The sequence below is a fragment of the Hibiscus syriacus genome, unplaced genomic scaffold, assembly GCF_006381635.1.
Source record: "Hibiscus syriacus cultivar Baekdansim isolate YM2019G1 unplaced genomic scaffold, ASM638163v2 tig00002237_pilon, whole genome shotgun sequence".
NCBI classification, from domain to species: domain Eukaryota; kingdom Viridiplantae; phylum Streptophyta; class Magnoliopsida; order Malvales; family Malvaceae; genus Hibiscus; species Hibiscus syriacus.
Genome location: NW_024061918.1, coordinates 7,409,942 through 7,436,328, shown reverse-complemented (window position 1 = coordinate 7,436,328; position 26,387 = coordinate 7,409,942). Strand labels below are relative to the sequence as shown.

At 34.0% G+C, this 26,387-nt stretch overlaps 1 protein-coding gene across 2 annotated transcripts; it reads right to left on the bottom strand.

The window, feature by feature from the left end:
• Window positions 1-24,564: 24,564 nt before the first annotated feature.
• On the bottom strand, window positions 24,565-26,118 carry LOC120139462. 2 transcript variants are annotated; one of them, XM_039154671.1, is made up of 5 exons: window positions 26,016-26,118; window positions 25,635-25,855; window positions 25,443-25,551; window positions 25,235-25,334; window positions 24,565-24,647 (listed from the first exon to the last, which is right to left on the bottom strand). In XM_039154671.1, exons 1-4 carry the CDS (start codon window positions 26,039-26,041, stop codon window positions 25,274-25,276), a joined length of 417 nt encoding a protein of 138 aa, XP_039010602.1. In that variant the 5' UTR covers window positions 26,042-26,118; the 3' UTR covers window positions 24,565-24,647; window positions 25,235-25,273. The 2 variants fall into 2 exon arrangements, with proteins under 2 accessions (XP_039010602.1, XP_039010597.1); XM_039154666.1 differs by lacking the exon at window positions 24,565-24,647 and having other exon boundaries at window positions 24,990-25,334.
• Window positions 26,119-26,387: the final 269 nt, after the last annotated feature.

The window sequence follows — 26,387 nt, the reverse complement described above, 5'->3', positions numbered from 1 at the left end:
GTTAATCTATCAACTAGGATATTATAAATCCAATCTCAGAACCGTTTGAGCTATATTTTGTGGATCAACTATTCATTTACATTATATCTTCGAGCCAATTCTTAAAAGAAACAGTGGTGCCAGTAAACATCATTAAAATATGATTTTATAACACCAGTAGATTAACGTCAGCTCAGACGGTCGTCATTTTTAACAGAAAATGACGAGTTTGGAACACATGTATAGTTTGGTAACCATTTTGTAACTTTTAATAGTCAAAGGACTCAACAAAACATTGTCTTAAAATCGAGGTAGGAGTTCTTAATGAGTTGAGTAGCAATCGAGACCTTAACAAGTTTATTCAAGCATGGTCTAACTCGACTCGATAAGTTTGTGAGCAATTCATTAATTTTTTTTATAAGTGGCAAATGGGTCATTCGGATCGGGTTTGGATCATTTATGTTTAGATTTAATTCAGGTCGGGTCGGGTTAGGTCATTTCGGGTTTTGGTTTTATCCTGGTCAGGTTCGGGTCAGAACGGGTTGTTTCGGGTTTCGATTTTATTCGGGTCTATAGTAAGTCTGGTCAGGTTCGGGTCGGATAGGTTCATTTTGGTTTTTGATTGTATTCAGGTCTATAGTAAGTCATTCGGTATCGGGTCTGGTCAATATCGGATCGATTGATTTTGGGTTGGATCAATATTCGACCAATTATTTTTTGTTTGAGTCAACATTGGATCTTCAAGTCAATTAAAATTGAGTTAGGTATAAGTCAAATAAAGTATATATAGAATTATTGATATATTTTTTTAAGAATATATGTTTTTTAATTCTTATTATTTGTGTTCAATTTCATTTAAATTCAATTATCATTTATGGATTATAATTTAGTTCAAACTCGATCTATAAGATATGTTAGAGTTTGTGATGTTTTTTATTGATCCGGATTGAAAAGTTTATAGTACGATCTATTCGATTAAAAAAATAAAATTTTTTTAATTATAAATTTTATTATCTATTAAAATTTTAAATTAGATATTTAACTTTTAATTATAAATATAATATTTTTATTAAAGTTAAAAAGTAATAATAATATACTATTCATGTTTGAAAAAAATATTATTCTAAATATATTTATAAATGATATTATATTAATATATCGTCGATAATATTTTAATTATAAATTATAAATAAAAATAGATATCTTTATATTTTAAAAATAAGTTATTTGTATAGTATAAAAATAAGTTTTTTGTATAGTATAAAAATAAGTTATTTTTATATTAACTTTAAATAACTATATTTTTTCATATACAAAAGAATTAAAATAATTTGTAAATTAATATAATAGTTTTAGAGAGTTATTTTAGGGGTTCCAAAGTAAAATATTAAATTAATAATGAATTGCGTCATATGTCCCCAAACTATGACTATCATTTCATATTAGTCCTTAAACTTTTAAATATTCAATTTCATCCCAAAACTATGAGTCTCATTCTAAATTGATCCATAAATTTTTAGATCTTTCAATTTTATCCCCAAATTCATCCAAATATGTAATCCATTTCAACCATAGTTTAACCTAATTTTTTTCAAACATATAATAATATAACTTGCCTAGTGATTTTATTAACAAGAGACATGATTAGAATATTCGAATAATTTAGAATAAAATTGAAATATTCAAAAAGTTTGAGGACCAATTTAGGATGAAAATCATAACCTAGGGATGAAAATGAAATGTTCAAAAGTTTGAGGATTAATTTAGAATAATAGTCATATTTTAAGGATGAAATTGAAATGTTTAAAAATTTAGGGACAAATTTGAAATTAGGATAATAGAAATGGGACATATGATGCAATTAACTCATTAATAATTCATAATTTGATTTAAAAAAATTGAAGTTATTTTAGTATTTTTTATACATTTTAACTCAATTATCGGGTTAAAATCGGGTCAATGTTTGGTTCATATCGAGTTTGGAAAAATTAAATTTGGGTTAGTTTTGGTTCAGGTTATTTTCGGTTTTGTTACTTTTTGTTCGAGTTACTTTCGGTTTGGCTAAAATTTGGATTAGTTTCGGTTCAGTTCGATTACTTTTGGTTTGGATAAAATTCGGATCGGATTAGGTTCGATTTGGTTTTTTGGATTTCTGGTCAAATTTGGATCATCGTGCTCGGGACTATTTCGGGTCTTGGTTTGGGTCATTTTTGTAAGGTATACTTTTTAGTAATTATCTTAAAAAAATATTTCATTAAAAGGTAATTAATAATTCCTAATTTTTTAATAGATAATAAGAAATATTCTATATTATTAATTAATAATTACTACTAATTTATTAATTTTATAATAAAAAACAAAAAAAACATATTAAATTATTAATTTTATAATAAACAACAAAAAACATATTAAATTATTAATTTATTAGATTTTATATATAAATAAAACTAAAGTAAAAATATGAGTGAGCATAATGAGCAATAAGTCGAGTCAAGTTGAGCAATAATTTTTTCTAATGAACATGAGTCAAACAAAAGTTTATTGAGCTTAATGAGTAATGAGTTGAGTCGAGCATCAAAATTTTTTAACGAGCATGAGTTAACGTGATCGACTTGCTCAATAGCATCATAGTTGAGAGACCATTTTATAAATTTTAATAATTGGATAATTCAAAAAATAACATCCTATAATCGAAACATCTTTATATACTTCTTTTTTTTTCCATTCCGGTTCCCGAGGCTTTGGCTTGACTAACATCATTTATATACTTTAACAAAAAATGAATACGCTCTTTATCTCCTCCGGTTTTTTATGAATTATTTTGTACGCAAATTTTGAATTTTATTAGGAAAAAAAGCATCTTAGACCCTTGTAATACCATTTTGATGCTGGTTATCGATCACATGCTCTCTTTCTCTTTTTTTTATTTTTATAATAAAAACAATTCTGGATTTATAATAAGTTTATCTCTGTCTTTATAATACGTTTATCTTTATTTTTGTGGTACATTTTATCGTTTTTTCCTCTGTAGTTTGGTCTTTCTTTTATTTATGTTTTATCAGGGTTAATTAAAATGACACGTATTTGAAATCTTGTTAATCATCCATGCTATGGGCCTTCATATTAAGTTTGGAAGTGCGATTTTATGTTCGTGGATATACTCACAATGCTTGATTCTAATTTGCAGTTCTCGATAGTTTTTCAATATCTTAATTCTCTTTTGTGGTTCGTTTTACTGGTGTAATCAGATTTGTTCTTATCTGTTTTTGTTCGAGGTTTTTGGTTAGATTTTTAATATTTTCCATGTATGATATTTATATGATCTGAAGTGACTGGTTTCAATGTTATAGGAAAATGTCCAAATTATGTATTTAGTTTATGATGATAGCCGTAAACTCTTTATTTTTGGGAACATTTACCTTTTAACTTTTTATTTTTTAGTTAAAATAGATTTTATTAGATAAAAATTGTTAATTGACTAACAGTCAATTCATATTGATAATGTAATATTTTTATATGTGTTTAATTAACGTCACCCAAATTATTGATGTGACATGTGTCACATAATTAAAATTGACTATGTGAGATGTGTCATGTCACCCAAAATAATAACGTAATATACCACATCATTAAAAATAATAATATAATATGTGTTATGTCATCAAAAAATAATGTGATGTCTCACGGTAGCAATATGCGTTAACTATTAATTAATTAATGATTTCATTCCAACAAAATTTGTTACCAAAAATTAAAACATAACCTGCTCTAAAAAACAGAATATGTATAAAGTGAACATTTAGACAAATGTTGGAGAATATTTTTATCATCATGTCAAGAAAATTCTAATTTTAGGTTATGTTAAATTTTGCATTAATTACTAATACATTATATGTATATTACTATATTTAATTTTTTGACAGATGTCATTTGTTGATTGATTACAAAATTGTTTAAAAATGGAAAAATTATCTATTTTTAAGTCTGTTGAGTTAATCGATTGACGAATATGGCCAAGAGGGGGGTGAATTGGCAATTAAAATTTTGATGGAAGCTTTTGCAGAAAATTGAAAGAAATTTGCACATCGATTTAGAGTGGTTCGACTTTCTCAACCAAAGTCTACGTCCACTACCTTAACTATCCACACTAAGGATTTTCCACAAATTCACTAATTTGTCTTTCTTTTGAGGACAAAGAGTAACCTTACAAACCCTCAAGAATTATACCCCAAATTCTTGAGAACACTATCTCCCAAAGAGAACAATACAAATTTGCAAACTTACAAGGAAATCCTCACAAGGTAGATTGTTTGCACAATTCTAGAACAAAGAAAAGAACACTCAAGAATGAATACAATTGAGCACAATAAGTGTTCTTGAAAGCAAAATGAATATTGAATGAAAAATAGGCTTCAAATGCTCAAACTTGAGGTTTGATGCTTTCTCTTTGATTCTCTCTTGATTCTAGTTGCTTGATGTTTCTTCTTATTGATCAATGGCTTCTAAGCTTGCTTAAACACACCCTGAATCACTTATGAACGTTGGGGATCATTAATGAAGTTTTTGGAGCCGTTTAAGTGTGAAAACAATTAATATTTCTGCTTGGAGCGTGGGGGGAATCGGTACCCCTAATGGGGAATCGGTTCCCTAGGTGTAAAATTCAAATATTTCGTCCGTTGAACAGTGGGGGGAATCGGTACCCCCTGTGGGGAATCGGTTCCCTCCGAGCATACTGGAATTCTCGAAGCCAAACCATTCAGGGGGAATCGGTTCCCTCTGAGCAATCTGGAATTTTTGGCTTTGAAATGGTTCGAAATATTTTGTAAAATCGTTTTGAAATTATTTTAAGATTACAACTTAATTTTACACTTGAGTAAGGATTTAAAATGAACTTTGAAATACTTTGAGTAATATTTTGATATTCGATTTAAAATATCGAATATGCTTAGAAAAAATCTTTTTCAAAATTAAAATTCTTTTAATTTAATTTGTTATATCGAAACATCAAAATGTTTTCAACAATCTCCCCCTTTTTGATATAACAAATCATTTTAAGATTTTCTAATTTCAAAATGAATTTTGATTTTGAAAAATACTACTCCCCCTTACTTTAACACTACTCCTCTTCAAAAACTCCCCTTTAAATTTAATAACATTTCTCCCCCTTTTTGTTAAATCAAAAAGATTTGTAAAAGAATTTAAACAAGGTTTTGAAATCATTTAGCCAGTTGATTATATATATAGTTTAAGCTGCTAAGATCACAATCAAGAGAAACGTTAGCCATTAGTTTCATAATCAATATTCATAAACAATGTGACATGGCAAAATTGGTCATATATCTAACATGATGTAAATGATGCAATAATGAAGAAATTTAACCACACCAAATATATAAGTTCAAACATCTATAATCCATCAAATAAGTTCAAATATCCAACAAAAAGAAAACAATCCAAAAACATTCAAAATGTTTAAACAATAAGCTTTAAGTTCAAAGTACTAAAGCAAAACACAGAATCAAGCATCCGTAGGAGGATCGGGAGGAGGAAAACGAGCTCGCATAGCGGCCATTTCATGAGTGAGTTCATTAATACGAGCATTGGTTGCTTCATTGTTTGCACGCATCTCCCGAAGAATTTCCAATTGTTGAGTTCCCATTGTGGATAAATGGGACTCTATAGAAGAAAAGCGCGAATCTATGGTAGCATATCGGAAATCGAATGTCTCCATAAAAGATTGAAAATATGGAGGCATTTGATTAGTTTGTTGTTCTTGATCCTCGGGCTGCTCAGGATCATCTTTGGCTTCATCGATATCTCGCATTAATTGTTCAAGCTCGGGATCGTCGTCATCTGTTGGAGGAGCTTGAGAAGAGCTAGCTCCCGGAGTATTTTCAAAAGATCAAACCCATTCATCGGTGTCCTTATTCTTTTTCCATCCCGCTCTCGTTAAGGAAAGAAGATTAATTTGTTTCTTGATAGGAAAGATGGCATCTAGACCTACTCTAAGCCCGACTTTAGAAAATATATTACTTATAATGCAACCATACACTAGAGAGGAACAAAGTTTCTTATTTGGCACTAAGTTTACGGTTTCAACGATTTCAGCAAAAATAATCTCAAGAATATTTATTTTAATACTGTGTTGGAAACAATGTAACCACCAAAGATCTAAAGCATGAAGAGTATAGTAACGACCTTCGGATGGTCGAAACCACCAAGAAATCAGTAGATGAAGAAAACGATCATGAAGATCTAAGACACTCGTACTATCCCTTCTTTTGTACCGAGAACCTAAAAGCTGTTTTTCATTTGATATACCATCATTATATAATCCTAATTCATTAGCTATGTAAGCCGAGTCAAGATGGATGAATTGTCCTAGGAGATAGTGTAACCCTCTAGACCCAGTCTATGCGTTTCGACTAAGTCTAGTGAATCACATTCATGATTCTTAAAGATATTGTTCCGAAACCATTATTCAATCATGGTAAAATCACATTATAAATGATTTTTATGAAATTATAATAATTTATACTATAAAAATACAACTCATAAATATAATGAAAAAAAAACAAATTAATTTAAACATGTATTAAAAATCCAAATTTACGATAAACTAAATATAAATAGCAAAGGAGTAATCATTATAAAATCCAATATTTTAAAATAAGGTCCATGTCACCAAAATAAAGTCAACTTGAAAGATAAAAACATTACAATCAGATATACTTCAAGAGATATGTTGATCCTCCAAGTGCTCAATCAGGTGAATCTAACCAACAATATCTGAAAGGGGAAAACATTTTCGAAAAGTGAGCTAGGCTCAGTGTGTCCCAACATTACTATAAAATCATGATAGGTACACTAAACAAATCATAGTCCAGTAAATCTCATAAAAATTATACTGCAGTAAATCCCATAAAAGAGTTACCCTAAGGGAACATCTTAGGGCATGAGAGCCTACCCAAGATAGATTTCGGGGCCGTGGGGCCTACCTAAGAATACATCTTAGGGCCCTATGGGCCTACCCGAGAATGATCTCAGGGCCGCAGAGCCTACCTAAGAGTCACATTAGGTCCGTAAAATTTTCCAACTTGATTAGAGCTGTACTTTATAAATTCGTATTCCAAAAATTTAATTGCACCGTGACATAAATTCCATAAATCCATAAACATGGTAATCATATACCATTTCAAAACAAAAATCAGATAGCAGTCATAATCCATAAATCATCACATTAAATCGGTGCATCAATAAAACAGTAACCAAAGAATTCAGTGTACCACATATTAAAAAAATAGTTCAGTAATAAATAGGGAACACACCTCGATAATAGGTTCAAGTAGTAGATCTACTGATTGCTGGTCTCACCACGCTCTGCTACAGTTTTCGAACCTAATTTATAATAACACTATATTACTAATGGGTAACATAATTAATCTCTAAAATCATAAAATTTACGTGTCTTACGGGTGAATACTGGCACACGTGGTTTAATTGATCTAGAAGAGCTGGGTCGAGCTGTCAAACGATCCAGAGAGTCTCTTGTACCTTCAAACAATAATAATTTATCAACCCCAAGTCTTACTTAATTGATCAAAGCTAAAATTCTTAAGTATATAAGCATTTTCCGGGTTTGACTATCAATTTGGAGGATTTTGAGTCTGAATTTGACCAAACGGATTGTGGAATCGGAATCAGGACGTCGAAAAACATAAAGTATGACTTTTCGAAAATTCAAATTCTTGGTCAAAATCAAAGTCAACGGGTTTGACTGATGATTTGGAGGCCTTCGGGTTCGAATTTGGCGAAACGGACTTCGGAAACAGATTCGACACGTCGAAAAATGTCAGAATAGGTATACTCGAACAAAATCAAAGGTCGTTTAATGGTCATTTAAAGCCGGTCAAAGTTATGGTCAAAGGGGTTCAATAGTCCACATTCGAAAGTTCCCAGAATGTCACCTTTTTCAAAATAATTCCCAGAATGTCACTTTTTTCAAAATAATTACGAAAATAGCATCCTTTTAAAATTAATTACAAATCTAGCAACCTTCTAAAAATATTTACAAAACTAACACCCAAACCGGTCAACCACTGTTTTGAAGCTCCCCGGTTTCCAAGAATTATTTTAAGCAATCTTGAGATACTTACAAAGATCGATTCAAAATTTTGAACGGTGGAGAGCTCGATTTCAACAAATCCGAAACTTTGACCGCTTCACCCCTCAACTCGCCGGCGACGATGGAGAAACGGTGAACACCGATGTACTCGGAACGATGCAAGGAACACAATGGTGCGGGAGGTGTCAAAAACGGATCAACGATCGGAGATGAATTTATGATTTTCTCGGCGGTGGTGCTAAAAAAACGTTGAGACTTTGACTCGAAATTTACGGCGTTTGACAGCGTTTCGCTATAATTGGTTTACTGGGATTTGTTCACGAGTCGAAGATGAACACGATGGTGGTTTCAATTTGACGATCGGAGGTCGTACGACTTCGAAATCGAACTTGAAAGTAGGGGTGTAGGAGGAGGAAAACTTAGTAAATTAAGCATTTGTGTTTTCTGATTGAAATCAGAAAACACGTTTAATAGACAAGTCTACCGACACTTCCTGGGTAAATTCAGGGCTTGGTCCCTGAATTTCCTTCACTTCTAAAATGGCCTACAAGTTTTGAAAACTTTTAATTTAATCCCCAAATTTTTCCAAGTTACACAATTATAATAATATTTTTTTCATTTTTTTCAGGGTTGTTACAATTCTCCCCCTCTACAAGAAATTTCGTCTTCGAAATTTACCTTATTAGAAAAGTTGAGGAAACTGAGTCTCCATTGACTCCAATGTCTCGCAAGTAGCTTCTGAGGGGCCTTGGTTACTCCATTGAACTTTGACCATTGGAATACGCCTATTCCGAAGAACTCGCTCATCTCTTTCTAAGATCTGAATGGGCTCCTCCTCATATGACAAATTAGGTCTCAACTCTACCTTTTCAACCTGAATGATGTGACCTAGATCTGGACGATATCACCTCAACATTGATATATGAAAGACATCATTAATACGACTGAGCTGGGGAGGCAACTCAAGCTGATATGCGACAGGTCCTATCTTCTTCAAAATACGAAATGGTCCAATAAATCTTGGACTCAATTTACCCTTACGCCTGAATCTCAATATTTTCTTCCAGGGTGATACTTTTAAAAAGACCTGATCTCCAACTTCAAACTGAATATCTTTCCTCCTTTGATCTACATAAGACTTCTGTCTATCAATTGCTTCTTTCAGACGGTCACGAATCAATCTAACTGTGTCCTCCGTCTCGTGTACTAACTCAGGTCCCAAAGTCTCCCGGTCACGCAACTCAATCCAACATATCGGAGTGCGACATTTACGCCCATAGAGTGCTTCGTAGGGTGCCATACGAATGCTGGTCTGATAACTGTTATTGTAAGCAAATTCAGCCAATGGAAAAAAGTTCTCCCAGCTACCATGAAAATCAATTACGCAGCCCCGCAACATATCCTCCAGAATCTGAATCACTCTCTCAGATTGACCATCAGTTTGTGGGTGAAAGGATGTACTATAATCCAATCTTATTCCCAAAGCCGCATGTAGCGCCTTCCAAAATCTTGAAGTAAATCTCGGATCTCGATCAGAAATAATAGACAATGGAACACCATACAATCTGACAATCTCTGAAATATACAATCTTGCCAGCTTGTCCAAAGTATAATTTACTCACACAGGAATGAAGTGAGCTGACTTTGTAAGTCTGTCAACAATCACCCAAACTGAATCCTTTTTCGAATGAGTCATTGGTAAGCCAGTAACAAAATCCATAGTAATACGCTCCCATTTTCAATCAGGAATCTTGATAGGCTGTAACAAACCTGATGGATGTTGATGTTCTGCTTTAACTTGCTGACAAGTCAAACACCTAGCCACAAAATCTGAGATGTCCTTCTTCATACCGACCCAATGATATCTCTCTCTCAAATTCCGGTACATCTTATCTCCACCGGGGTGCATAGCATATGGACTACTGTGAGCCTCATTAAGAATAATCTGCCTCAACTCAGCATCATCAGGCACACAATATCGATCCTTAAAGCATAAAACTTCATCCTGATCAAGGGCGTAATCTGAGCTTGTCCCCTGCTCTACTTGCTCAAAGATGGAAAACAATGAGCTATCTAGAGATTGTTTAGCCTTAATCTCATCAACCAATATCGGTTTAACTTACAATTCGTCTAACAGAGTGCCATCGTCATATAAATTCATCTTGGCCATTAAAGACCTCAGCTCCGATACCGCCTTTCGACTCAAAACATCCGCCACAATGTTAGCTTTACCAGGGTGATAATCAATCACACAATCATAATTCTTTAGAAGCTCTAGCCAGCGTCGTTGTCTCAAATTAAGCTCCTTCTGGGTCATAAGATACTTTAAGCTCTTATGATCAGTGAAAATATAACACTTCTCTCCGTAAAGATAGTGTCTCCAAATCTTCAAGGCAAAAATCACTGCTACTAACTCCAAATCATGAGTTTGATAATTACACTCATGTGGTCGCAGTTGACGGGACGCATAAGACACCACCTTACATTCCTGCATTAGAACACATCCAAGTCCTGAATGTGAAGCATCACTATACACTGTAAAATCCTTCCCGGACTCTGATTGAATCAACACTGGTGGTTGAGTCAAAACCGCCTTTAATTTCTCAAAGCTCTCCTATTGTGCCTCTCCCCAATCAAACGGCACATTCTTCCTTAACATCTTTGTCAAAGGAGCAGCAATGATCGAGAAACCCTCAACAAAACGTCGATAATATCCAGCCAAGCCCAAGAAACTACGGATCTAAGAGACGTTCTTGGGTCGTTTCCAATTCACAATAGCCTCGATCTTGCTTGGATCAACCTGAATACCTCGTGCAGAAATAATGTGCCCAAAAAATGACACTTTTTGAAGCCAAAACTCACACTTGCTTAGTTTGCCATATAGACGATGCTCTCTCAAGGTTCGTAGAACGATCTTCAAATGCTCGTCATGCTCTACTTCCATTCGAGAATATACCAGAATATCATCAATAAAGACAACCACAAATTGATCCAAATATGTCCGGAACACCCGATTCATCAAATCCATAAAAGCTACGGGAGCGTTCGTCAAACCAAAAGGCATTACTAAGAATTATTAATGACCATATCTAGTGTGAATGGCTATTTTTGCAACATCGGACCCCTTAACTTTCAATTGGTAATACCCCGAACGAAGATCAATCTTAGAGAATACAGTAGCTCCTCGCAACTGATCAAATAAGTCGTCAATCCTGGGTAATGGGTACTTATTCTTGACTGTCAACTTGTTCAACTTCCGATAGTCAATACATAGCCTTAACGACCCATCTTTCTTTTTCACAAACAAAACTGGAGCTCCCCAGGGTGAGGTACTATGCCAAATAAATCCTCGATCAAATAATTCTTGTAATTGGACCTTCAACTCCTTAAGTTCCCTTTGGAGCCATGTGATATGGTGCCATATAAATAGGTGAAGATCCCTGATAAGTCTCAATCTCGAACTCTACCTCTCTATCAGGAGGTAACCCAGGCAACTCCTCTGGAAAAACATCAGGAAACTCGCTAACTGTACGAATTTCCTCGATCGTGGACAAGGAACCTTTAGTGTTCAAAATACAGGCAATGAAAGTCTTATACCCTTCCTGATCATACGATCAATTTCCATAGCTGAAACAATATTGGAGGGATAGCCACGCCGTTCACCAATTAACACAACAGTCCGACCATCTGAAGTCTTCAGAGTAGCTCTCTTGTATTCGCAATCCAGATTTACCTTGTGTTTATTCAACCAATCCATCCCAAGAATTATATCGAACTCCTCTAAAGGAAGCTCCATAAGATCAGAGAGAAAAATTTCTCCCTGAACCTCCAGAGGACAACGCCGAAATATTTTATTCACTAATAATGCCTGTCCTACTGGACTCGTAACCGTAACAGTATTATCAGTGTTCTCGATCGGAATCTAAAGGTTTCGAGATACTGAGCTCGATACATAAGAGTGGGTGGAGCCATTGTCCAGTAATGCAAAGTATGGAATAGAATAAATAGTAAATATACCTACAATAACCTCAGGCTCATCTTTGTCATCCCGACGTCTAGTGGCATAAACCAAAGCTGGCTGTCTAGCCTCAGAAACTGTTGGCCCTCTATTCTGTTGAGGTCGGGCACTACTGTCTGTCCTGGACGCTGAACCATAAGCCTTTACTTGGCTACGATCTCTAATTGGTGTCTGTACTGTAGTCTGTGAACGCACAGGAGTCTGGGTAGTGGTCTGCTCAGACGAAGCTAGCTGAGGATAATCCCTCCAAAAATGACCACTAGATCCATAATGGAAACATACTCCGGTCTTCCTATAACACTCTCTTGTGTGCCGTTTTCCACAAAAGTCACAATGACGCACTTGAAACGGAACCGAAGAACCACATCTACTAACAGCTGAAGGTGATGATACTACAGGCCTGAAGCGTGTATTGCTCCTCTGAGGGGCTGAAGTACAAGTCCTCTTACCGGACTGTGTGGATGATTCAGTAAGCCCAAAAGATTTCCTAGATCGCTCCTGATCAACACGCTCTCTACCAGAAGCTAAAGCCTACATCTCCTCAGCATCCTTGGCTCTGCTCAACAGTACATCAAAACTCTCATCTTGAAGGGCTACCACCTGTCTACGTAGCTCATATCTGAGTCCGAGGGCAAATTTACGGCATCGATCTCTCTCGGTAGGCACCAGACTGATTCCATATTTTAACAATTTTAAGAACTCTATCTCATACTCTGAAACAGTCATATCACCCTGAACCAAGTCCTAAAACTGTTGTCGTCTCTGGACTAAGTAACGCTCCCCTAAGAATCGACTCCAAAAGAGCTCCTTAAAGAAATCCCATGTCAACCGATCGGTAGGAACACTACTGGTCACTGACTCCCACCAGGTGTGGGCATTGCCATCTAACATCGCTACTGCCCCCAAATATCTCTTAATTGGGTCCAAACCCAACTGATCCATGCGTCTTTCTGTATCTTGGAGCCAATCTTCTGCTTCACTAGGAATTCCTCCAAGCTGTCCTCCAAAAGTCCTGACCCCATTGGCGATCAGAGTTTGAGAAATAGGCACCTCGGATCCAGCACCAGCAGCTCTGACCGCTCCTTGAATCAACTGTAAAATTGTCTACCAAAATTCTCATCAAATGCAACTCTGGTAGAATCAATCTCACTATCGGTTGCTCCCCTGATCGGTGTAGTCATGCCAATCCCAACCGCAGGAGGTAAATTTGTTGGGGTCGTAGGAGCAGAATCACTTCTCAGAGGTGGGGGATCTACTCGAATCTCATCGATTGGGTCTACAAATCTAGCCATTCGACCTCGTTCACGGCTAGTTCGACGTCCACGTCTAGCACTCATTTTGATAGATCTCTAGTTTACTATAGAAGATAAAACTTAGGGTTAGATAAGCACTTGGAGTATCTAACACAATTAAAACCGTAAAAACTTTGAGACATGGCCTTAGCAACTTATTTTGTAAAATATTTCAAAACCGTATTTTCAATTTGGACTCACACACAGTCCGAGGTTTAAAAACCAAAAGCTCTCATACCAATTAAATGTAACCCCCTAGACCCGGTCTATGCGTTTCGACTAAGTCTAGTGAACCATATTCATGATTCTTAAATATATTGTTCCGAAACCATTATTCAATCATGGTAAAATCACGTTATAAATGATGTTTATGAAATTATAATAATTTATACTATAAAAATACAACTAATAAATATAATGAAAAAAACCAAATTAATTTAAACATGTCTTAAAAATCCAAATTTACGATAAACCAAATATAAATAGCAAAGGAGTAATCATTATAAAATCCAATACTTTAAAATAAGGTCCATGTCACCAAAATAAAGTCAACTTGAAAGATAAAAACATTACAATCAGATATACTTCAAGAGATATGTTGATCCTCCAAGTGCTCAATCAGGTGAATCTAACCAACAGTATCTGAAAGGGGAAAACATTTTCGAAAAGTGAGCTAGGCTCAGTGTGTCCCAACATTACTATAAAATCATGATAGGTACACTAAACAAATCATAGTCCAGTAAATCTCATAAAAATTATACTGCAGTAAATCCCATAAAAGAGTTACCCTAAGGGAACATCTTAGGGCCTGAGAGCCTACCCAAGATAGATTTTGGGGCCGTGGGGCCTACCTAAGAATACATCTTAGGGCCGCAGGGCCTACTCGAGAATGATCTCAGGGCCGCAGAGCCTACCTAAGAGTCATATTAGGTCCGTAAAATTTTCTAGCTTGATCAGAGTTGTACTTTATATTTCATATTCCAAAAATTTAATTACACCGTGACATAAATTCCATAAATCCATAAACGTGGTAATCATATACCATTTCAAAACAAAAATCAGATAGCAGTCATAATCCATAAATCATCACATTAAATCGGTGCATCAATAAAACAGTAACCAAAGAATTCAGTGTACCACATATTAAAAAAATAGTTCAGTAATAAATAGGGAACACACCTCGATAATAGGTTCAAGTAGTAGATCTACTGATTGATGGTCTCACCACGCTCTGCTACAGCTTTCAAACCTAATTTATAATAACACTATATTACTAATGGGTAACATAATTAATCTCTAAAATCATAAAATTTACGTGTCTTATGGGTGAATACTGGCACACATGGTTTAATTGATCTAGAAGAGCTGGGTCAAGCTGTCGAACGATCCAGAGAGTCTCTTATACCTTCAAACAATAATAATTTATCAACCCCAAGTCTTACTTAATTGATCAAAGCTAAAATTCTTAAGTATATAAGCATTTTCCGGGTTTGACTATCAATTTGGAGGATTTTGAGTCTGAATTTGACCAAACGGATTGTGGAATCGGAATCAGGACGTCGAAAAACATAAAGTATGACTTTTCAAAAATTCAAATTCTTGGTCAAAATCAAAGTCAATGGGTTTGACTGATGATTTGGAGGTCTTCGGGTTCGAATTTGGCAAAACGGACTTCGGAAACGGATTCGGCACGTCGAAAAATGTCAGAATAGGTATACTCGAACAAAATCAAAGGTCGTTTAATGGTCATTTAAAGCCGGTCAAAGTTATGGTCAAAGGGGTTCAATAGTCCACATTCGAAAATTCCCAGAATGTCACCTTTTCCAAAATAATTCCCAGAATGTCACTTTTTTTAAAATAATTACGAAAATAGCACCCTTTTAAAATTAATTACAGAAATAATTAATTACAAATCTAGCCACCTTCTAAAAATATTTACAAAACTAACACCCAAACCGGTCAACCACTGTTTTGAAGCTCCCCGATGTCCTAATAATTCCTGAAAAATTTCCAAAAATTATTTTAAGCGATCTTGAGATACTTACAAGCTCGGTTCAAAATTTTGAACGGTGGAGAGCTCGATTTCAACAAATCCGAAACTTTGACCGCTTAACCCCTTAACTCGCCGGCGACGATGGAGAAACGGTGAACACCGGTGGACTTGGAACGATGCAAGGAACACGATGGTGCGGGAGGTGTCGAAAACGGATCAACGATCGGAGATGAATTTATGATTTTCGGTGGTGCTAAAAAAAGTCGAGACTTTGACTCGAAATTCACGGCGTTTGACAGCGTTTCGCTATAATTGGTTTACTGGGCTTTGTTCACAAGTCGAAGATGAACACGATGGTGCTTTCAATTTGACGATCGGAGGGTGTACGTCTTCGGAATCAAACTTGAAAGTAGGGGTGCGAGAGGAGGAAAACTTAGTAAATTAAGCACTTGTCTTTTCTGATTGAAATCAGAAAACACGTTTAATAGACAAGTCTACCGACACTTCCTGGGTAAATTCAGGGCTTGGTCCCTGAATTTCCTTCACTTCTAAAATTGCCTACAAGTTTTGAAAACTTTTAATTTAATCCCCAAATTTTGCCAAATTACACAATTATAATAATATTTTTTCATTTTTTTCAGGGTTGTTACAGATAGGAACGAACTGCTATGGTTTTGGTTTGAGCTCGGTTTTTAACACACACGGCATTAGAATAGAATACGCGAACAAGTTGATGGTAAACTATAGGTTCAAGGTCACAAAGTTTATCAAATTTCCACTCTTGTAAAAGAGGAAGATATCTAAAATTGATATCTATCATAGCTTGACGAGAAGGGATACTTTCTTCTCTAATTTTGTAAGAGTCAAAATATTGATAATACCAAAAATGATGATTTCTAGGACCAGGATGATTGAAGCACGAGTTTTGGATAGTCATATTAGGATCAATGGGATTAGGATTAGGAATTGGAATTTCAGGAATAGGAGGAGGATTTGGAGGTGGATTTGGTTGACAGTTTGAGCGACTAGATGATGACCTAGCACGTTTAGGATTGGACATTGTTTAGGAAATCAGAATAGAATGGATAACCTGCAATTTAGAAAACACATGTATGCAATTCAATTAATCCCAAAACTCAATTGAGTTATCAATATTTCAAGGTTCTCTAAACCAATCCTAATGGGCAAAGTTTTTGAAAACTATTGAAAAATAAGGTTTTGAAAATCAGTATATGTATAGTTTTCATAACAACAACATAATTCAATCAAAACACAATAATTTGAAAAACAATTTTTTTTTATTTCAAAAATTTCAAAGAATTTTGGAAAATTCTTGTGTTTTTGATAAAATTAGTTGTAAAATCAAGTTTCTAATCACTAAACAATCAATGCTCGATCACCATTTCTATCTAGAACTAATTGAAACTAGTCTTATGTTCAAAATCAATGAAATAGAGAGTTTAGAAAAATTTACTTTGAAAGATGAGATTGAGTGGATTTTGATGTTGTTTGCACGATTTTAATGATGCTAGCAGGTTTAGGATTTGAAATATGATGAAATTCCGACTAAAAATCAATGTTATGAAGCAAAGAGGAGATAGGGAGAGAGAGAGAGGAAGAGAACGACGTGAATGAAGAAATATTGAGGGTTTAAGGAAAAATTAGGGTGTTCTGCCCGTAAAAACCATAACCCCAGGGGGGTATTGATTCCCCTAGGGGGAATCAGTTCCCTCATGAGGGTATCAATTCCCTCTGCACCAAAATGCTAAAATCTTATTTTAAACATACAAAATGCTAAATTAACTTTATCTAGTTGTATTGGTAACTCATATATTGAAAATTAATCATGTTCAAACAATCAAATTAATATTTAAACTATATTTGAACATAAAGTTAATTTTCATCAAGAATAATAAACTCCTCCTAACTAATAGCAATGAATGCAATCAAAAATTACTATTATAAGCGTTTTTCATTTAGTCTTAAAAGTGCTAAAATTATTTTAAACACTAAGTGAAGATAGGTTGGTCAAACCTAATTCTCTCCTAAGTGTCCAAAATATTTCCTTGTCTAAAGGTTTTGTAAAGATATCTGCTAATTGGTGCAAAGTATCAACAAATTCTAGAACTACATCTTCCTTAGCGACATGGTTTCTAATGAAGTGATGTCTTATTTCAATGTGCTTAGTTCTAGAGTGTTGGATGAGATTTTTAGTGAGACAAATAGCACTAGTATTGTCACACTTGATATGAATGGTACCTACTTCAATTCCATAATCAAAAAGTTGTTGTTTCATCCATAAAACTTGTGCACAACAACTACCAGCTGAAATGTATTCGGCTTCAGTAGTAGATAATGCAACACAATTTTGTTTCTTTGAAAACCAAGAAATCAACATATTTCCAAGGAATTGGCAAGTATCAGAGGTGTTTTTCCTATCTAATTTGCATCCTCCATAATCCGCATCAGAAAAGGCATGCAAGCTAAAACTAGAGTCTCTAGGATACCAAAGTCCTAAACTAGGAGTGTCCTTAAGGTATCTAAAGATTCTCTTAACAGCTAGTAAATGTGATTCCTTAGGGCATGATTGAAATCTAGCACATAAGCAAACACTAAACATAATGTCTGGTCTACTTGCAGTTAGATAAAGTAGAGATCCAATCATTGACCTATATAATTTAACATCTACACATTTACCTATATAATTTAACATCTACACATTTACCTCCTTCATCCAAGTCAAGCTTTGTAGAAGAGCTCATTGGTGTGTCATGAGGTTTCCCATTTTCCAGTCCAAACTTCTTGAGCATATCTTTGACGTACTTAGCTTGATTGATGAAGATGCCATCTTTTCTTTGCTTGATTTGGAGTCCCAAGAAAAATGAGAGCTCCCCCATCATGCTCATTTCGAATTCGCTTTGCATTAGCTTAGAAAATTCTTGGCAAAGAACATCATTAGTAGAACCAAATATTATATCATCAACATAAATTTGAACTACTAATAAATCTTTACCTTTATGCTTTAAAAAGAATGTAGTGTCAACCTTCCCTTTTGAAAAACCTTTTTCAATTAAAAAATTTGACAGTCTTTCATACCAAGCTCTAGGAGCTTGTTTTAAACCATAAAGTGCTTTTGTCAATTTAAGAACATGATCCAAAAATTTTGAATCTTCAAAACCTGGAGGTTGTTCCACATACACTTCTTCTTTTATAAAATCATTTAAAAATGCACTTTTAACATCCATTTGATATAGTTTAAATTCATGAAAACATGCAAATGCTAATAACATTCTAATTTCTTCCATCCTAGCTACGGGAGCGTATGTTTCATCATAGTCTATGCCCTCTTCTTGAGTATACCCTTGAGCAACAAGTCTAGCCTTGTTTCTCACTATATTACCACTCTCATCAAGCTTATTCCTAAATACCCATCTAGTACCTAAAGTAGATTTATTACTAGGCCTTTCAACTAATGTCCATACTTTACTTCTCTCAAATTGATTTAATTCTTCTTGCATGGCCATAATCCAATGTTCATCTTTTAATGCTTCTTTAATATTCTTAGGCTCTATGCATGAAATAAATACAACATAATTACAAATATTTCTAAGAGAAGATCAAGTTGTTACCCCTTTGGATGGATCACCTATAATCTAACCATCCTTGACATAGTTGTACTCTCTTGGATAAGATACTTCCCTTTCTTCAATGGTTGGATTCTCAAGAGGATCATGAGTTACCTTATCTTTTGTTTTTTCCTTTGATGATGGTTCTTCAATGTCATGTCTAACTTCATTTGTATTTATAATACCTACATCATCATTCACACAAGAATCCTTCCTCGGAAGGGGATTATCATAAAAAACAACGTGTATAGACTCTTCTACAACTAAAGTTATTTTATTAAATACTCGATAACATTTAGAATTTAAGGAATAACCCATAAAAATTCCTTCATCACTTTTAGCATCAAATTTGCCAAGGTTTTCTTTACCGTTGTTCAAAACAAAACATTTACATCCAAAAGGATGAAAATAGCTAATGTTAGGCTTTTTATTTTTGAAAATTTCATATGGAGTTTTCTTTAAAATTGGCCTAATCATTACTCGATTTACAGTATAACAAGCGGTATTTGTGGCTTCCGCCCAAAAATATTTTGGCAAATTATTTTCAAAAAGCATGGTTCTAGCCATCTCTTATAAAGTTCGATTTTTCCTCTCAACAACTCCATTTTGTTGAGGGGTTCTAGGTGCTGAAAAATTATGGGTAATACCATTAGAATTAAAAAACTCAATAAATCCAAGATTTTCAAATTCAGTGCCATGATCACTCCTAACACTAGTTATAGAGTAACCTTTTTCATTTTGGATTATTTTTGAAAATGTGATGAAATGTTCTAATACTTCATCTTTAGTGCTTAAAAATAGAACCCAAGTATATCTAGAATAGTCATCTACCAAGACAAATGCATATTGTTTTCCACCCAACCTAGTAGTCCTAGTTGGCCCAAAAAGATCTATATGGATCAATTGTAATGCTCTACTTGTTGATACGTCATTAATGGATTTAAAAGAAACTCAATTTTGTTTTCCTTTAGCACAAGCATCACAGATTTTATCATTATCAAATTTTAGTTTAGGCAGCCCTCGAACCAATTCTCCTTGAACTAACCGTTGCAAAACACTCATGCTAGCATGTCCTAGTCTCATATGCCATAACCAACTATCATGCTCATCCTTTGCAACTAGGCATAAATTAGTCATTTCTATAGAGTCTAAATGCACCATGTATATATTTCCTATTCTATGACCAACAAGCATAATCATATTAGATGCAATGCCAATGACTTTACAACCATTAGTTTCAAATATGACATTGAATCCCTTATCACATAATTGACTAATACTCAAGAGATTATGCTTTAATCCATTCACATATAAAACATTCTTAATTTGTATGGAAGAGGTATTACCAATAGTACCAATACCTTCAATGTGACCTTTTGAATCATCACCAAAAGTCACTTCTCCTCCATTTTTGGCATTAAGCTCAATGATCCAGCTTTTGTCTCCGGTCATGTGTCTTGAGCATCCACTATCAAGGTATCATGGATTTGGATTTGTTTCTCGTGCCTTGTAGCAATTCTCCTTTTCCTACAAACATAGATTAATTTCTATTTTTTGGTACCCAAATTCTTTTGGGTCTATATCCATTAGTTTCCAAAATCCTAGTCCCCTTAGGTATCCATTTGTGTAGGATATCCTTATCTTTAGTAGTAATGAGCTCTTTAGGAACCCATATACTTCTAACGATGTTTCCATTAGAGGTTCTTTGGGGACCTCTATGATTTTAGTTTTTAAAACTTTTTCTAACAAAGTTGGATTTTGAATTTTCTCCATTTTCAAAACGTTTTGTTCCAACTTTATAAAAAGAAGTTTTAAGATCATCAATTTTCTTTTGATGATCATCATTGACCTTTGAAAGTAAATTTTGCAAATCCAAAATTTTCTTTTCAAACTCTTCTAGTTTGATTTGCAAATCTTTGATTTTACTTTCAAGATCGTTGTTGGTTTTGGATATGAGTTTATTTTCATTTTTTAATTTTGAAACATCATTTTTATATTTTAAAAACAATTTCTCATAATCCGAAGCCAACCCATTATATTCCTCTAATAGCTCATCATAGGATATATCATCAAAATCAGATGAGTTAGAGGTTACCTTAGAATCTTCCCCGAATGCCATCAAGCACAAGTTTGCTACTTTTTGTTCTTCTTCATTGGAACCTTCTTCATCGCTCCATGTAGCCACATGAGCCTTGTGCTTATTCTTTGATTGACCCTTTCTCTTCAATTGTGGGCAATCATATTTGACATACCCCGGCTTTTTGCATTCATATCAAATGATCGGGTCCTTCTCTTTTGGTTCATTTTTGAGGCCTTCATTTCGTTTGAATTTTCTCCCTCGGTAAGGTCTCATCATTTTTCTGAACCGTTTGGCAAACAATGCCATTTCCTCATCATCGTCATCTTCATCCTAATCACTCTCATCTTTTTTGGATTTGAGAGCAACTCCAATGTTTTTATTCTTCTCATTCTCCTTTGGTGTCTCTTCAATCTTATCAAGGTCTACCTCATCTTCAAGCATCATTTCATGAGTGAGGAGTGAAGCTCTTCAAGGGTTAAGGACGTTAGGTCCTTAGACCCGATGATTGCCGCCTTCTTTGATTGCCACGATTTTGGAAGGGACTAGACTAACTTCCTCACAAGCTTTTCATTTGAAATGATCTCTCCATATGATTTGAGACCATTGACAATCGTTGAAAATCTATCTGTCATAGCTTTGATTTCTTCATTTGGTCTCATCCTAAAATTTTCATAGATATGCGTTATAATACTAATTTTAGATTTATTTACCTCATCGATACCTTCATGAGTGACTTGAAGTTTGTCCCATATTTCTTTGGTGGTTGTACAAGATGAAACTCTTTCGTATTCATCTGGTCCAACAGCACAAAATATGATATGGATGGCTTTGGAGTTGAGCTGGAACATTTTTGTCTCTCCTTTACTCCACAATCTTGGATGAGTGAGAGGCTTGATGTATCCTTCTTCTACGACATTCCATGCTCCCATGTCACTTGCTTGAATGAAGTACATCATCCTATTTTTTCAATAGGCATAGTTAGCCCCATTGAAGAAAGGAGGCTTGTTGACGGGCATCGAATCGAGACCGGAGTCGAAGTTTAAAGTAGAGGCCATTGATGACTTTGATTATCGATATAACTCTTCCCAAATCGACTCAAGAGGCGATTAAACCTTCAAATGAGTTAGGCTCTGATACCAATTGTTGAGTTAATCAATTGACGGATATGGCCAAGAGGGGGTGAATTGGCAATTAAAATTTTGATGGAAGCTTTTGCAGAAAATTGAAAGAAATTTGCACAACGATTTAGAGTGGTTTGACTTTCTCAACCAAAGTCTATGTCCAATACCTTAGCTATCCACACTAAGGATTTTCCATAAATTCACTAATTTGTCTTTCTTTTGAGGACAAAGAGTAACCTTACAAACCCTCAAGAATTATACCCCAAATTCTTGAGAACACTCTCTCCCAAAGAGAACAATACAAATTTACAAACTTACAAGGAAATCCTCACAAGGTAGATTGTTTGCATAATTCTAGAACAAAGAAAAGAACACTCAAGAATGAATACAATTGAGCACAATAAGTGTTCTTGAAAGCAAAATGAATATTGAATGAAAAATAGGCTTGAAATGCTCAAACTTGAGGTTTGATGCTTTCTCTTTGATTCTCTCTTGATTCTAGTTACTTGATGTTTCTTGTTATTGATCAATGGCTTCTAAGCTTGCTTAAATACACCTTGAATCACTTCTGAACGTTGGAGATCATTAATGAAGTTTTTGGAGTCGTTTAAGTGTGAAAACAATTAATATTTCTGCTTGGAGCATGGGGGAATCGGTTCCCTAGGTGTAAAATTCAAATATTTCGACCGTTGAACAGTGGGGGGAATCGGTACCCCTGGGGGAATCGGTTCCCTCCGAGCATACTGGAATTCTCGGAGCCAAACCATTTAGGGGGGAATCGGTACCCCCTTGGGAGGGAATCGGTTCCCTCTGAGGAATCTGGAATTTTTTGGCATTGAAATGGTTCGAAATATTTTGTAAAATCGTTTTGAAATTATTTTAAGATTAAAACTTAATTTTACACTTGAGTAAGGATTTAAAATGAACTTTGAAATACTTTGAGTAATATTTTGATATTCGATTTAATATATCGAATATGCTTAGAAAAAATCTTTTTCAAAATTAAAATTCTTTTAATTTAATTTGTTATATCGAAACATCAAAATGTTTTCAACAAAGTCTAATGCATACAAAGTCTAATGCATACTTTTTATGGACATTTTCATCTTTTTATTTTTTTTTATAAATAGTATTGAAACATAAAAATATATCATTTGAAATTTGAACACGTGTTTAAAAAAATTATAATTAAATATTTTATCATTTCACCAATAATCATTTGATAATTTAATTTCTTTCAAATATAAATTCTTTTTGCAAATATTTGTTCTTTAGTAATAACGTTTATTTCTGGATTATCTAATTGAGGTTGATATTCGAGTTGGAAAAGCAAGCAAAAATTATAAATAAATAAATAAAAATTGTAAATGTATAAGACTATCATAGTGATTTAATTTTTACCAAAAAATATTTTTTCTCACTTTTTTAATAAATTTTATTAATTTATTTTTTTACTCATAAATTTAGTATGTCAAAATTTTATTTTTTTTAAGTGCATGATTTAGTTTGATGTTTTTAGCTCAGTTGAAAAAAGTATATAAAATACTAACAATTACTTGATCTAGTGAGACAAAATATTAATCTCTTAAACAATTTTAAGGGTTCGAATTCTAATGTTTTCGAATGAAACAAATTGGTTTAGAAGAGTTGTCATTGCCTCTATAATATCCTATATATATTAGTCAATTGATAAATTAGATCCCGATAATTATATTGAAAAAAATATTATAAAATTAAAAAAAAATTATAGATTCACAAAGTTGTAATAGTAATTCAATTTTATTGGTACATTAATAATTTTTAATTAATAATTTTTTAGTAACTGTTATCGGGTAAAGGCGTGTAAGGAGGCTTGTTTTGTGGTGGAATTGCAATGGTGTTATTCATGGTAAATAACAATATTTTTTTATTAAGTTAGAGAGATTACAAATGATGATCATGTATTCAAATCACGGTTCCGGTCTCATTTTCGATCGTGTCGTATTTATTGCGATTGCGGTCATAGCGAGAGCTATTGTGGTGATTGCAGATATCACAGTCATACAATAACGATCGCGGATGGCACCATTACTGCTATGACTGTTTAAATACCTGGTGATGTCATCTATTTAAATCCCTGGTGATGGTATCTATTTTAAAGACTACTAATCATTTGACAATAAACGTTTAAATATCTCATAGTCGTTAGTGCTCAAACCCATAACCTCTAAGAATAACCACTAAAGTCATTTGATTCGTAAAATAACAATATTTTCAAATCCAAAAGAATTTATATTATATGTAAAGTCTACAATTACTATATGTTCTACCTACAATGATGATTTATGATTAAAATTTTATTTCATTTTCTCTGGTTATCTGCAGACAGCCTGTTGAATCTAAACTACTATCTTGTCTCAATCTTCATAGTGTTCTGCATTGTCAACAGTCAGAAACGGTATTCGTCTCCGTTGGACGAATATGTAAACATTAGTACGCAACACATACTCGCATGTATCATTCATCCGAATCCGAGTAACACAAATTTTAATTTAACGTAACACATACTTGTATATTTGTATTAAACACATACTCGCATGTAACAGTAAATCCAAATCCGGGTAACACAAATTTTAATCTAATGTAACGCATATTTGTATATTTGCATTAAACACATACTCACATGTAATGCTCATTTGAATCTAAGTATCATAACTTTTAATTTAACGTAACACATACTTGTATATTTGCATTAAACACATACTCGCATCTAACACTAAATTCAAATCTGGGTAACATAATTTTTAATCTAATGTAACTCATATTTGTATAATTGCATTAAACACATACTCGCATGTAACGCTCACTCAAATCCAAACATAATTTTTAATTTAATGTAACACACACTTCTATATTTGCAATAAACACATACTCGCATCTAACATTCAATCCAATCCAAATCCGAGTAACATAATTTTTAATCTAATGTAACACATTTGTGTATCTGCATTAAAAACGTACCGGAATGTAACGCTCATCCGAATCCGAGTAACATAATTTTTAATCGTGGGTTTTCGGCATCTTGTCGCTTCCACAAACAACAAATTTAAGCTTGTCATACCTGTGATCATGAAGGTTAGATGAATCATCTTGGATTAAAAGAAGGGGGAAAAACTCTAGTCCCCGGGAAAAGAGAGCAAATTGTAAAATAAGCGAAGTAGACACTTGCCATTCTGCATAATCGCCTGGTGCTATTGGTACTATTGCAGCAGATTGAGAACCAACTCTTTCGAATTCCTTTGGTTTATGTTTGATTGGCCTATCCTTGGATTTTTCACCTGTTTTCCATTACTTCTCCATTAGCTTCTCAGAAAATGAAAGTCTGTAAATAAAAAGTATATATAAAGTGTGGGAAAGTTACCTGAGCTTTTAGTTTTTTTAAGTGAGAATTGGGTGGTTATTACATTTGTATGAAACAAACCATTTCTTCCGTTGTCTTTCTTGAGCTTCTTTGTTTTGGCTTCTTCCACTGATTGAACAGCGAATGCGGCGGCTGCCACCGCTGCTTCGTGTGCGCCTTGTTTCGGCCGACCATCTTCACTGTGCCGGCCGGAAAACTGCTTCTGGAACCAGTTTTGTTTTCTGAAGAAAATTAGTACAACACAAATGTTAATACGGATAATATAAACAATGACTAATTTCTGTAAACAATCTTTAGAACGGATGAGTAAAAGCTTTCCGTTGGCACTTGAATAAGATTTACAAATTATAGAAAGAAAACAATTGTCAGATGCACACGTACCTGCTTTGCTTGATTAGATTTTCCATTGTCAGACAAACTCTATGCTGAGAACTCCTCTTGTGTGTGCTTTATTTTTTTCTCTCTTTTTTTAAGAAGTATGCGATATGAAAAGAAACCCGCTAAGAACAGGTATTTATAGCGTCTTACAGGGAAAAGGGGAAGTGAATTAAGTCAAATTCACATGCGGATTTCATGAATGCTAAGTTGACTTTCTTGCTTGCTTGCATTATGCACATCTTTTATATGAAATCTTCCTTAAAAAGAAATTAAAATATTTATAATATCGACTAACAATCAGTTGATCTAGTAGAATAAGACACTAAGTTCTTTAAGCAATTGTTAACAGTTTAAATCTTGGCGCTTGTGTATGAA